Source organism: Pseudopodoces humilis, chromosome 13 (genome assembly GCF_049639895.1).
Source record: "Pseudopodoces humilis isolate 2021_Gansu_Grassland_sample_001 chromosome 13, ASM4963989v1, whole genome shotgun sequence".
In the NCBI taxonomy this organism is placed as follows: Eukaryota; Metazoa; Chordata; class Aves; order Passeriformes; family Paridae; genus Pseudopodoces; species Pseudopodoces humilis.
The window spans coordinates 2,598,453-2,613,348 of record NC_142212.1 but is presented as its reverse complement, the minus strand read 5'-3'; the positions used below and the strand labels follow the sequence as shown (position 1 = coordinate 2,613,348).

General features: G+C 40.7%; 1 protein-coding gene across 17 annotated transcripts in view; it reads right to left on the bottom strand.

Moving 5' to 3' along the window:
- Positions 1-14,896, bottom strand: part of ATP2B2 (ATPase plasma membrane Ca2+ transporting 2) — a 395,747-nt gene that overhangs the window by 89,510 nt on the left and 291,341 nt on the right. For all 17 annotated transcript variants that reach the window (XM_088061667.1, XM_088061651.1, XM_088061658.1 and 14 more), the window contains 3 exons: positions 3,062-3,319; positions 2,004-2,129; positions 1,180-1,305 (listed from right to left, as the gene is read on the bottom strand). In XM_088061667.1, the coding sequence (XP_087917793.1) occupies positions 1,180-1,305; positions 2,004-2,129; positions 3,062-3,319 (510 nt within the window). The remainder of the gene's footprint in view (positions 1-1,179; positions 1,306-2,003; positions 2,130-3,061; positions 3,320-14,896) is intronic.

Sequence of the window (14,896 nt, the reverse complement as noted above, 5' to 3'; positions counted from 1 at the left end):
TTGCTTTGTGAAGTTTCAGTCTTTCTCCTTTTAATTCTCCTGGAGCTCCCCGTGCCAGGCAGCTATTGTGCATTTCTCTGCAGAAATGAAATGATAAACATTTCATTAAGCAAAAAGGGATTTCCTCAAAGCAGCAGGGAGTCAAAGGCAGCTGCTGGTTGAATATTCTCAGAAATGGAAACTGTAGGTCCTGAAAACCATTTGAATTTGGCCTTCCTATCCAGAGCTTCATATAAAAGGATGGAAACAAAAAAAAAAAAGGTGGAATCATATTGCCTGACAGATAGCAAATAAAATGTTCAGTAAAGCTTTAACTGCTTTTTTTTATTAATAGTGAAAACCACTAGAAAGAGCAGAAAAGTCTGAAAAACCTGTATTAATTGGCCCTTAATTATGCCTGAAAGACAAATATTCTTAGGACAGACTTGGAATGAAATTGTGGAAGCAGAACAATTTACAAGACTGTGTGAAGAAAAACTGGAAAGGACAGACATTAAATCATGTTTCTGCTTAGTGTGCAGCTCATAAATTAGCAAATGCTTATGACATCACACTGTAATAAGGTGAAAACTCTAAAGAGGCTTCTTGATTTCATTAACTGATACAGGACATGAAAGTAAAACTGTCTGCTAACATTTACTGCTACATTCTTGGCTTTTACTATTCTTAGCTCAACCTTTACACCTGAAAAAAATTAAAATGCCTCTCAAGTCAGTCACTGACATTAAACAACCAGGCTAGCAAAGAGCCACAGCTTATCTTTATTTCAGTCCTCAAGCTCCAGGACAGATGCTATTTCCATGGCCAAGGGGTGTTTTTCCTGGGGGGAGGGGAAAAGTTAAATTGATAGAAAAGCACAAAATCTTAGCAAACTGTAGGTGAGCATGGATTCATGTAGAGAAGCCACAGCAACTGGAGCATGCCCAGGTATTCCCCTGCATTTTGGTATGGACTGGGAGCCTGCAATTTCACACTGGAAAAACATCTTGTTATCCAATGGATTTATTGGTTAACAGCTTCTGCTGTTTTTCTGTGTGACATGTGATGATAAAAATGTGTCATAAAAAATAAAAAGGCATTTTGAAAAAATCGCGTTTATTTGTCAAGAGCGGAGGAGAGCTCCGGCTGCACAAAGCCCAAAGAGCTTTCTCTGGAGCATCCTGGTGCTGGGAGATTTACCTTTCTTGTCTTTCTTCTCCTCCTCTTCTCCCCCAGCTCCCAGCAGAGTGAAGATGATGCCAGTCTGAGAATTCACCCCCACAGCAGTCACCAGCATCCGCCCAGAGCCCTCCATGACGTGGGTGCCTGAAAAGAGGCAGGAAAGGTTACACAGAGATAAAATAAATGTACAAAAAATGATAAAAAGCTTTCCTGACAGTACTGAGAGAGATTTGTTACACTTTGCAAACCTATATTGAAGGGGATATTACCACATAACCAAAATAAACCCTGTTGTGCATTATTCTCAACCAAGAATTAATGCTTAAGCACAAACCTCAGGCTGCACATCCATCACCATCAGATTCTCTTTTCAAAAGAAATATTGTCACTAACCAAGTTTATCTTTTGCGAGTAAAAGGTAAAACAACACAAATTGGGCCAGCCATACCCCCCAAAAAAACCCCAAAAATAAATTCCATTCAAACCTGAAGATCAGAAAAGATCTTAAAAAACCAGCAAAGACTTGGTTGGTTCAGTCAGAAAGGAAAAGCTCTGAAACCTTCCTCAGAAATTTATCAGAGCCTCCTTTAAGATGTGTCACTAATTCCAAATACATTTTAATTAAGAGCTTGCTATTTGCATCCCTGTGTTTTGTTCTGAGGAAATCTTCTCCTGAATTGGATGACAAAGGTGGATAAAAATATCCTCAAAAAAATGCCATTGGCTCCTAGGCTCCCAGAGCAGCTTTCCCAGGAAAACAGGCACCCACCACAGCTCCAGCTTGGCTCTGCACCTCTGGAGAGGGCAGAGCAGGAGCTCAGAGGGGATGGGGCAGATTTTACCTGACAGCAGCATCGGGTCTTTGTCCACGGATTTGCGGACCTGGTCGGACTCTCCAGTCAAAGAGCTCTCATCGATTTTGAGATCATTTCCTTGAATAAAGATCCCATCAGCAGGTAGGAGGTCACCTGTGGTCAGAAGGTGGCAATGGAAAACCGCCATGAGATCGCTTTTACAGTGACATGGTGGGGTTTGCTATCAAATCACAGTTACTTGCATTAAAAGGTGAAATGAAAGCAGAAGGGAAGGAATTACTCCTGAACCTGTCCCCAAAAAACACAGTATTGCAATCCTGCAAGGAAAGGCCTTTTATTGCAACCATTTTCTGCTTAATGCTATCCCAAAATCCAAATGTATCACATTTAGCACACAATGGACATCCCCACCAGGGGGGTTTGGCAGGGCAGCGCTCTTCACATCACCTGAACGTTTCTCCATCAGACTTCAGAGGAATTAACAGCAGCTAATTAGCAGCTGAGCTGCCCTCAGGAAGCCCTTAGGTAAGCCCAGGAGAAATGTGATGGCTGCTGGAAGAGGGATATTGCTGGAGTTAACAACTCACTCCAGAGGTCCTGCAGGACCTTTCACTCCACTGGAGCACGGGGCTTTCCCTACAGCATGGAATTATCAGGCACCTGAACTGGGGGATCAGTCTGGATCTGGAGCATCTTGTGAGGTGATCACAGAGGCCCAATTCCCTTCTACACAACATTTAAAAATACTTCTTCTTATCCCTAACTGGACAGAAATAAAAGGAAATAAATCTGAATAATGCAATCCTCCACCACAGAGGGTTACCTTTGTATGAACAGTCCTTGTCCTGGTCAGTGAAAGAAGTTTACACCAGTTAAACTGATTTCCTGGTGCAGTTTCACAGCAGGTTCCTAGGTTCCCTTTTTGCCCTGACAGCTCAGGTGTCACCTCACCATGGCCAATACTGATTTTTCTGTCCCATAGATCTGCCACAATCCTGCCTTTCCCATCCCTGCCAGAGAAGCGTGTCCATCCTGCTGGGAGGGGCCAGCAGAGCAAACCAAGGGTCCAAAGGTGGTGCACTCACCATATTTCACCTGTGCAATGTCCCCAACCACGATCTCTGCCACGGGGATCTGGATGACCTGTCCCCCTCGCACCACGGTGAACTTCTGCTCCTGCTCGATGCGGCTCTGCAGCCCCCGGAACTGCTTCTCCTTGCTCCAGTCATTGAAGGCAGTGACCAGGACAACACAGATGACAGACAGGAGGATGGCAGCACCTTCAATCCAGCCAGCTTCGGCCTCCCCCTCATCCTCAGCTCCTCCTGTTGCAGTTCCACACCCTGCAGAGATGTTAAGGAGCAGTTTAGGGAAGGTCGGGTGCATCACGAGCAATAAAATTTGCTGTGGCATGACAAGGTGAGGGAATGGAGCTGCTCTTCCAAGCACTGCCTGCTAATGAAACCAGGCAGAGTGGAGGAAAAGGACAAAGAAGTCAGTGGAAAAGAAAAAAATTAAATAAGTCGACAGAAATCTTAATCCTTCTCATTTTTCTGCTGAGCAACCCATCCTTGGTGAACCCAGACTAAACAAATGGAAAGAGAAAGAGCCAATTCTGTTATGTGACAGAGGACTCAGAGCTTCACCTGAACCACCAAAACCTGCAGGATAAGAATAAGAACAATACTGAAAGTGACAGAAAAGACAAAAACAATGAATTACATTAATCAATGTAAATCAATGGCATTAAGTTAACATTAACACCCTGCCAGATTAAATTAAACTATTTTAACACAATTTTTTTAAACCATTTTCAACACAATTTCTAAGTGTTCTCAACTAAACACACTTATAGGGAACACTTGTTAAAAAAATACTGGGGTAAACTGAATTTATCAGCATTTTAATTTGATAATGAAATAATTAAGGAACACTGAGTAAAAATTATTCCCTGATATTAATTCACCAGTCTTCCCTACAGAGAAATGCAGTGGGATGCTGCTAGAACTGCAAGTACATTATTCCTGCCACAAGCAAAACGGTATTAAGAGAATCACTCTGTCCTGAGCTGTTAATTCTGAACTACTTTATATACACCTGCTAATTATTTACTTCAAGCTTGGATGCAATTAAAATTTAAATAGCCTTCCTGGATAATATTCACCAAAGGAAAGCAACAGAGTCCTCCTTCTTACTGAAAGAGCACCTGGGAGAAGCACTGGAGAGCCAAGGACACGTTCCAGAGAAATCCCAGCTGATGGGAGAGAGGAGAACTCAGCAGAGCCTCCTCTCCTGAGGCAGCTGGGAAGAATTTTTTCCATTTTCCATGAAGAATGGGACCAGGCTGGAATTTGACATCACTTTTCCAGGCACCAGGGGGGGTTCAGCAACTTCCCTTCCACCTCTGACCAAAGTTTAATTTGGTTTATTCATCACCTCTCACTAGAGAGAATTAAGGACCAGCCTGATTTCTATATTCAAATTACAAACAGGAGCATCCTGGTTCATTAACCAGCTGAGTAATTACTCCTGCATGTGAACAACAACAACAGAACTACCAAAAGTCAGAGGAAGAAAGATGAGCCTGAACAGGCGCTCAGAGAGGAAGAAAATGAAAAGAAGCAGTTTTTTAGCCAAGTTCTCTGCAGTTTTCAGTGAGATTCCCAAGGACTGCCCTGGCAGGGATGTCCTTCCACTGCTGGCCCTTCAGCACAAGAACCTCCCCAAAACCACAGGACAGCACTCCAGGAAGAAATTAAGAAACTCTTTTGAGTTCAGGACCTGCAGCTGCTCATCTCCAGCCACAAATGGAACTCAAAATCCAACCCTGGACCTTCCTCCTGCGGCAGAATGGGGATCTGGGGAAGGACTAAAGAATTTTGTTCTGTTTAACTTTGATCCTCTTAATTGGGCAGTGTTAGACTTTTAAATTCCTTTGCCAAACCAACAGAGTCACTTTTGTATTGATTGTTTTAAATGGTTTCCTAGTGCGAGTAATTCTGTTTCAGCAGATAGAACACCAGAATTCACTCTCTCTTTTGCATTAGATATGACTTAGAATTAAATATGATGAATATTTTTCTTTTTTTAACAGCAAACCTCCTCTTCTATTCCTCACAAAAGAAACATGGCCTGGTCTAGCCAGTCAAATACTGATTTTATTTTCTTTTCTTATGGTTGAAATTTAGTCCAGCTTGTACAAGATTACAAAGAGCTGGTGCAGGGTAATATTTCCAAGACCCTTCAGTAAAAATAAAAATAAAAATAAAATAAAAATAAAAATAAAAATAAAAATAAAATAAAAATAAAAATAAAAATAAAAATAAAAATAAAAATAGCAAAATCAAGTAAAAAATAAATATATTCCTTGACCTGAGCAATGAGGTTAATTTTGTGTTTGTGCTGTCAGAACTGATCTCCACATTCACATAAATGGTACCACGGAGCATGCAAATAATAGAAGATATTATCATTAACATAAAAGGAATTACCTGGAGATATCTCATAGATTAAGAGCAATCAAATAAAATAATTCACTTTTCAACTGAAAAAATTGTTTTATTCCAGCTGAAAAAATTGTTTGTAAGAATGAAAGAAAATCTGAAGGAAACAGATTGAACTTAGATCAAGCTCTTGGAAAGTGTCCCTAAATCTGACAGGCTTCCACACTGAATAAAAAATCATGCTTATGATTTAAAATCCTGAGACAATCCTCCACAACCCAATGAAAACAACAAGATTTCAAATGTATCTTTTTTTTTTTTTCCCTGTTCATTTCATCTGACAATGATAAATTCAGGTAGAGCAGAGGTGTTTGAAGGAATTTTAAGAGTAGAGAAATTAATTGCTAGACCTCATCAAGACCTGAAGTCTTTTAGAGGAATGGAAGAAATTCAGAGTTGATTTTTGGAGTTTTGAGTCATTAACAGTTGAGATTCAATGTGGCCTCTCTAAAACCCCAGAGATCCCCTGGCCCAGGTTATGGGACACTGAGAAATCAATCAGACCCTCAGAATTTCCCAAAATTTTGCCTTTGCTTTTTACACATCACAGAAAGGAGATGGGATAAAAGCACTACATAAATCAATGTGAAATGTTCTTTGATATAGGAATAAACTCCAGCAGAAAACTCTCTGCTTCTTACAAGAGCAAGATTTCCAAGCAGATTTTTTTTAAATATGAAAAGCAGGATTTTAAAATGCAACCTCTGCCCTTTACAAGTTTCCATCTGTCAGGAACCATTTTCTGAATTACATGGTTTTGGTTCCAAACTGTTTCAGAGGTGTTACTTTTAACAGGAAAAAAAAAATAAAGGAAACCTGCATCTCCATTGGTTTGAGGCTGTCTAATGTTTTCTTATATACCTCAGGAAAAACAATTGGGTTTTTAATTATTTTTTTTCTGCTGTTGTGGCTTTTCTAGAAATTAGAGGAAGATTTATATGGATTTACAGGAAGAAACTTAATGTATTTATAGGGGGAAAAGACACAAACTTCTTAACTCTATATTTAGATAATCTGTCATTATTGCAGTGCTGAGTGACCCAGTATTGACCTTTGTGAAAAAATGAGAAATATTAATAAAATACATGAAATACATGAAATATATGAAATACATCATATTAATACCCCTAAGTAGCAAAACTGAGTTTAAAGCATCTAATATTTAGTGAAAATGTTCACATAAGCTTGAAAAGTTCATGGTGAGGTATAAAATTGCTGTTCTGCTTTCACAGGGAGCACGTGACTCTCAATGCTGCCCAAAAATCTGTCTGACTTTTTACTGAAATGCACTGAGTGAAAAGCATCACAAAAGAGTTGTTAATATGCAGATGTGATTTGTGGCAGGGTTTTATTCCAAGACAGTGAATTGTGATGTTCTCATCTTAAATTACATTTAACAGAGGCCCTATCTGTCAGAAAATCCAAATCCAGAGAGGTAAACAAGTGTAAAATATGGAGCTCTTTTCTCCCCCACCTCTGAACTTGTGTGGTGGCCAAAGGCTCAACCTCACAGGACAGAAAATGTGCAGGGTTTGAAACTGAGATGCTGAAGATCTGCAAGGCAAGGATGTAAAGGGCTGGGACTCCTTTGGCACAGAAGAAAGAGATGGAGCCCAAAAATGGATCAGTTTATCCCAAAATGAACACCCAGGTGAGCTGGAACTCCCCAGGAGAGGGAGAACCTGGCAGCACAGCCTCAGAGAACGCTCAGAAACACAAAAGGGGACCAAGGTGACTCTTGTGCCCATAAAATATCTGAAGAGACATTACCAGAACCCTGTGGAAGGAGAACAGAGCTTTAAAAGCTTAGAACTGGGCCAGAAATAGATCAGCAAAGCTGTTGGGAAGTTTTCTACCGAGGGGAGGTGAAAAGAAGGAAAAATCCAAAGGAAAGGAGGGTTCAGGAAGGGAAGAATAGGAAAGTTCTGCCACCATCACAGGCAGTGAGCCCAGCTGAAGTGGCAGCAGCTGGATTTCCATCTCAGCAGGGGCTGGGGGGCTCCAAACCTGCCCAGGAGCCTGCAGAGCTGAGCAAAGCCCCAGGCACTCACCTGGGCTGTGCTTCATTTCAAGAAAATTCAAAACTGGCCTGAGAAACCTGCCCTGCACAAAAAGAATTTAATTATATGGAAGGGTTTGGAAGGAAAAAAGAAAGGAAGAAAGGCATAGGTTATTAAAGGGAAAGTTAGGAAAAATTTGAAGGTACTTGTGGTGAAAAGGGGAAGGGGAAGAAGGAGAGGAGGAGACACAAGAAGAGGCTGAAGCACTTCAGGAACAGCAAGCAAGAGGCATCACGAGGTAATAATCGGGTGGCTGTTATTAATCATTTCAACTCAGTGAAAGCTAGAAAGCAAGAAAGGGAAATAATAGGAAAAGTCCACAAAAAGCCAGACAGCATCACCTGACAGCTTGCCAGGCTCACATCCTGCTGGATCTGGGATGCTTTTACACCATTTCAATACACATTTCTCGTAATAGCAACCAAATCTGGGCAGATACAGAAGGAAGAGCACAGAGAAGGGATCTGTGCAGCTATAAAGAATATCTGCTTAAAATTTCCAGCGGTTATCAGGAGATTCTTAAAGCTGCTTTGAATAACATAATGATTATAATTACAAACTATGCGGTCCTGAGCCTCAGCACGGTAATTTTTAAATCAGAAAAAGTACATTTTTAAAAATCTGGGAACATCTGTATTCCTAAATCCCAACCTACAGCACATACCTCTCAGCTACTCATTTCAACCTACACGCTGCTATTTTTAAGCTGAGAATACCTTGTGGCATTTAAATTCCCCAGGAAAATCTCCTCACACCCCCAGAGGTAATTTTTTTAGTCAGTCAAACTGGTTTTGTCATCAGAAAGACAACAGTTCCCCTGATAAAAAAACTTTTTATTGAATTGCTTTCTCTAAAGACATTTTTTCCCTCGCTGCAGCTTCAGCACTGATGTTATTAAAGCAAATTGAGCAGCTCGAAGTTACAGCTTTTTCATCAGCAGAGCTGGGCTCTGGCTCCCAACACCACCACTGATGATTCTTACTTCACAAATGCGTTTAGCTGTGCAAGAAAAGGAACAATAACCCAAAAATTAGGCGATAAAAACCATCAATTCCCCTTCTTAACAAGGCTTTTAGAGCTGTAACAGACACTGCAGCATTTATTTCTGCAGATTCCTCTTTTCGTGGTGGTTTTTGCTACACGATCAGTCCCAGGAGTGATTGCCACCAGCGCTCCTGCCCCAAATCCTCCTCTGGGTGAGGATGCATCAGCAGATGTTGAATCACTTCCCACGAGGGCTGGGCAGTGCCACAGCCCAGGAAAAGGGGCAGAAATTACTGGAAGTTCAATGATTTCTGCCTTTCTCTCACTCTGTCCAAGAGTTCAGTCAACATTTCCAAGTTACCTGCAGGAATCAGTGTTCTCCAAACCCACAGTGTGACAGAACCACCCTACAAAACACCGAGGTTCAGGGGGGTTCTGCATTCATTAAAAGTGACTTTTGGACAGCTATTTGAACCCAATATTAGAATTCCTGGCTTTGTGATCCATCAGGTTGTTATGTAAGGGCTCCAGGGGGGCGGGGAGGGGGAAGCAAAGGGCTGATGTCCCTGTGGGTTCCTTACGTAACTGTCAGCTCCAGAGCTTGCTATTAAATATTTACACATTTTTGGCAGCTATATGCAAAGAAACAAATCTGGGGGCCCTGCAAGCACAGAGATAGATATATCCACACGTTCCTCAGCCTGATCACAAACATTCATGAGCACGAGAATGTGAATTGAGATATTTCCTCCACTTCAGGAGATGGGAGGTGTCGAGCAAGAGTCTTCTGCCTGGCATCTCCAAGGAAATGCATTTGGAGAGATCAGGCAAAGGGATGGGTCCTCACTCCACCAAAGAACCAAGCAACTACTTCTACAATGTTTATATTCAATTTTGTTTCCTTTTGCTGCCACAGACAAAAACAGAGAAAAGCAAAAAAAATGGGAATTTTCATCACGAGTTCAGTCCTTAGGGACTGCAAGAGAAAAACCTTGACATTGGGTTGTTGTAGCTTCACTCGTATTGCTCCAAGCTAGAGATGTCTGGTAAATATAACCTCATATTCCAAAGGTAAAACATGGGTTCCAAATGCAGGAATCAGACCTTGGAAAGTTGTTCTGTGTTTATTAACAAGGATTCAAGTGCAGTTATTCAACCACTTGACTTGCAAGGTCACGTCCTAGCCGAGTCCTACTTGCAGAATTAATATTTCTGGAGGATCTCTTCCTGGAAAATATGTGAGAAGATTTTTTATGCCGTCCCAAAGTTCTAAATCTCATTTCCTACCGTCCCCAGCCGAGAGCTGAGTCGTGCCTGGCACCCTGGCAATGTGTGATGAGCAATATCCAAAAGTTTGGTCAGAGATCTGCACATCTCTCCAGAAGGGAAGGCAGCTGGGGGACGTCAGATCCTGCAGCCCAGCACAGATTTGTAGCAAGCAGATATAGGTCACTTTGCATGAGGAAATAATTCCTCAATCTGCAGGTCCCACACGACAAAAAGTGCACATTTTGCACTTTGAAAGTTCTCAGTGTGCTGTTACTGATGCCAGCTTGAGTCTCAAACTTCTGCCATGCAGTCAGGAACAGGCTCCCAGAGCTGCCCTTGTGTGGGAACCCCACAGAATGGAGAGTTTGATGGGGAAACACCAGGTTGCAATAAATAAAAACCAATATAAAATACATGAAAATAAAAAACTCCACATTGCAATAAAAAATATCGATTGACTCAAAAAACTCCAAGCAGTGCTGGATGAGCAGGATCTCATTTGTTCTCTCATTCCAAAGGTGATGGGATCAAAATAGGGGAAAGTCATGAAAACAGACAGACTGACTGGATATCCAGCCAGGAAAGCAGGAAATTAAGAATCAAGGATTTTATAATGGGAAGCTTCAGAAAAGACAATTTCTACTAATAAAGTTTCACAAAATCTAGAAGCAGGTCTTTGTAAGGATTTTAGAATACGGTAAAAATCAAGATGGGCATATTCTAAATTAACCAGTGGAATATATCTTCATCAAAACACCTAGAAAAGAGCAATTTCGTTCACCTAAATTCCTGCAGCCCAGTAGGAATTTGCAGAACAAGTGTTTTGTTTACCCCCTTAATAATAAACAACTCTAAACAGCTTCACAGGCATTGCTAAACAAAGAAAAAAAAAATATTACAAAAAGACAAAAAAATTAAATAATCACTCCTCTTTAAAATTCTGTAGGTAATAATTATTTGAGGGGTTAAAAGAGAGGCTGTGAGCCAAAATTACAGGACAATGTATTCTATAGTGCAAGGAAGGCTGTGCTGGGGTAATTGTTACAGTGACCTTCTCTCAAAAAGAAAGAGCTCTTAGTATGACCTACAACTATTCCATAAAGAAATATGTTCAATATTATTTAACTCTCTCTGTAGAAAGAGCGAAAAAAAAAATCAAACATGAAAAGTACATTTGTCAATAACAAGTGATTCTGACATTGCTTTTCATTTCAGTACAAATATCAAGGCCCACAAGGAAAGTTCTGGTGAAAGTTGAAGCTCTGTTTGTATTCATGCAGGATATAGGAAAAAATAGAGCTACAAAAGTCTCCAAATTTAAGTCACTATTCCAAGAATGCAGAACAGGTGCACATGGTCTTCACCTTACACAGTTTTTCTCAGTTTAGACCCTTTTTCTCGGGGTTTTCCACGGAATAAAGATGCTCCAGTGCACTATAAAAATGCATTGAGAAATCTGGCTTAGCAGCCAGCTGTGATACCCCCAGAAACTCTGCCTGGAGTAGAGTCAGCCTTGACTCTACCAGAAAAGTATTTTTGGTTCAGACTTCATCAAAAGCCAATTTACAGCACTGAAGAACACACAGCACAAATAAGGGATCCCCCTCAGATCAGCCTGTCCAAATGTCATAGCTATGAAAAAAAAAATCAATGTAAAACACAAACTCAGTTTGAAAGATGTATGGACTAAATTGAGTTAGCAGTGTAGGGAACTGTGATCCCAGAGCTCTGGATGGAACACTAATAAATGTCATTGGTTAATTCAGAGTAAAAGAAGGAGAAAATAAATCCTTTTTTTTTTTATTTCATGATCACATGTTGCAAGACCACATTTAGAATAGGCTATTGTGCCAATGCAAACAAATCATTAGGAATAAAACCAATTAGAAATTAGAATTTCTGTTAGCTTGATATTAGCAGGGAAGTGGCTGTCCATATGTTGACATTTACTCACTTGGAAAAGTTTAATTAAGTTTGATTTAGAATTCTAACCTTGCTATTAGGGAAAAAAAAATGGCAGAGGGAGCACTGCAGCTCCTGGGATAAAGTTGTCTTTTAAAACACAAATGGATGAAGGCAAAAATGTGTATCATGTGGGGGAAATCTGCTAAGTTTGGAGCTGCAGCTAAGCAGCCATGTCAGAGATAAAGCTGCAGCTGAGTTCTAAAAACAGGAAGAAGGCTCCCATTTCTCATGGAGTAATTCCTGATGACCTCTGATGCTTTAGGATTTCAGCTTTTGTATTTTTCATCCATTTGTAGTGCTGCAGTTCTTTAGTGCCTGACTCCAACCTCCATGTGCAGGCTCAGCTGCTGCTTCCCCATCCTGCTCAGACACAGCAATTCCTCCCCAGGCCTGCAATCAAGGACACCTCACTGCCCCAGGCCTGAGAGATGGAAACAAAAGGGACTTGGGGGCAGCAAAGCTGCCCTAAATGACTTCATTCCCTGCAGCTGCAATTGGGAGATGAACCCCCAATGTGCAAATGGACCCAGCTTAGAAAAGTGTCAGACCTGGGACCCATTGGCCATTTTTGGGTGCAGCCCAAAATGTACCTGGAGACCCTTCAATAAATAGAAACTGCTTTTTATTCCCTTAGTTCTGTCTGGCCTCTGTTTTTAGGTAACCCCAAAAAGGCATCACTTCCAGCATTTCTGAAGTGCAGATGGAAGGAGAGGAGGCTCAGAGCACTTCCTCAGCTCCCACTCGGATCACTGAGAGCCCCAGGAAACACAGAAACCCGGGTAAATTCAGAAATGTTCCCCAAAAAGCAGCTCTCATCGGGGCACTCGGCTTTAAATAGAGCCCTGAAAAACGTTTCACATTGACAGAGAACAGCAAATAGCTCATAAATGCATAATCAGAGGAGAGCTGTCTGTCTTGTGCTTATCCACAGAGCCTCTTCCCTTTCTGTCTGAAGCACAGGGATGAAAAGAACAAATCACTGAGGAAGGGGTTTGGGGTGGCATTTGCCTCAGTAATGGATGCTTGTGCTGTTCCATCCCTCTTTGACTGTGTTCTGATAGAAATGAAATGTGCTCGCTTCCAAAAATACTCCCTTTTCTTTCTTGTTTGTTTGGCTTTTTTTTGGTGCTTTAAAACAAGATGTACTAAAGGAGAGGATTTAACAGAAATACCACCAAAAATTTGTGAAAATGTAATTGATAAAAGGTTGACTTTGCCTGGAAATTTTGACAGATGTTTCACTGGAGCTTCTAAAACCCCGAGTGGAGCAGGGGATGGATGGAGTAGTGATGCCTGACCACACTCACACAAACATTTCTTTTCAAACTTCCTAGCTACAACTATAACTTCCTAACTACTTCCTGTAGTTGTTTTGATGATGCTCAATGCCAGCAGAAGCCTTTTCCAAGCTCTGACACACTTCACACACCCATTTAGAGAGAAATTGCCAACTTTTTCCACCGTGCAGGCCCTGCAGAGAGAGGTTGCTGAGGAAAGGTGACTGATTTAACAGATCCCCAAAGAGCCATTCAGAGTTTTCAGAGTTTCAGAGCTGAAAAGGAACTGATAAAGAAAATTTCCAATTGAGGAGCTTCAACCAAAAAAAACCCCAAAAACCTGCAATCCCAGAAAATTCAGTGAGTGCCCTTGGAGGCAGTCCTGGAGCACCTGGGCCTCTCCTGGTGCTGTCCCTGCCTCACTCAGGAGAAGGAGAAAACCTGGCCAAAGGACATCAGGAAGATTTGTAGAGCTCAGCCACAAAACCCCCTCATGAACTGCAGCGTTTTTTTGCTTTCATTCCATTTCTCATCTCCATTCCTTCGTGCTGAGAAGCTTTAAGGGGTGAGGAAACAGTAAAAGATTAAAATTCTGTCATCATGTCTCACATCAAAAAGTTCTCCCAATATCAGCGTGGCCCTATAAAAGCAGTTTTACAGTGCAGATCTCTGTGCCAAGGAATCGTGTCCTGGACTGTGTTTTTCAGTTTCTTTTCACCCCAAAGGATGGGATGAAATCCCCTATGAATGCAGATCCAAAAACACCTTCAGTGTGAACGCCACTGGTGACAGACAGGAGATGGGATTTCTGAGGCAAATTCTAAACTAAAATTTTAGTTCACATTTTAGCTGCAGGAAATTAGGATAATCTCCATTTAGAATGTACATTCTATATTTTCTGCACATTAATTAATTATCCACACTTAACAGAACAAGAGGAGCAGCATCTCCTGGACAGAAAAGCAGAACTTTTGCAAAACAGAAATTAATTGAAATTACTTGTTTAAATGCTGCTTTTCTAAAAGGAGAGATCTATGTTTTTGTGTATACATATACATGAAAATATGCATACATGCAAAGTGCCTTCCTGTTCCAAAAGGTGTTTCTGCTTTGTTTCTGTGCTTAAACATTTTTTTTTTTTTTTTCCAGGTAATAATTTTACATTCTAATTCAAGCCCACCAACAGTGAGGAGCTGTAAGCACAGGCAGACTTTGGGATGTAACAGTTTGTCTCAACTCCAACAGTAAAATAATCCTAGAACTTGATCCAGAAATACTTCAAATTTAAAAAGTCACATCATAAAGATTCTGGAAATTTGAATACTAATTGGTATCTTAAACTGCCGAATTAATAATGATTTTTTTTAATCACCATGAGATAAGAAAACATTCAATATTCCTGTACTTTATATTGTTATATTTTATTTCATAAGCTATTAACTTTTATCAATAAAGATGTTTTCAGAGCTTTTGGGTTCCCATTGATTTGAGGGAATTTTGAGGGAATTTCCAAAAACCAGATAAATATTTTTAAGGTAATATTTTGGCTCCTTCTGTCAGCTTCAGTGCAATATTTGCATTTTCTGTACCCCTGCCATGCTGCTCAAATTTCACATTCCCATTGAAAGGAATTCCCATTTGGGGGTAAGTCTCCACAAACTCTTATTCCCTGGCATTTATAATCAGGCTGTCTTCAAGTAGACAAAATACAGCTGAAAGTAAAACACCACAAATTGGTCTTTACATCCTCACAAAGCACAAAACACAGAGTTGTGTTTCAATTCTTACAAGAGACACACCAGGAATTAATGGTGCAGGGACACTCAGATTATCCAGGGAATCCAGGAATTTCCATCACTGGA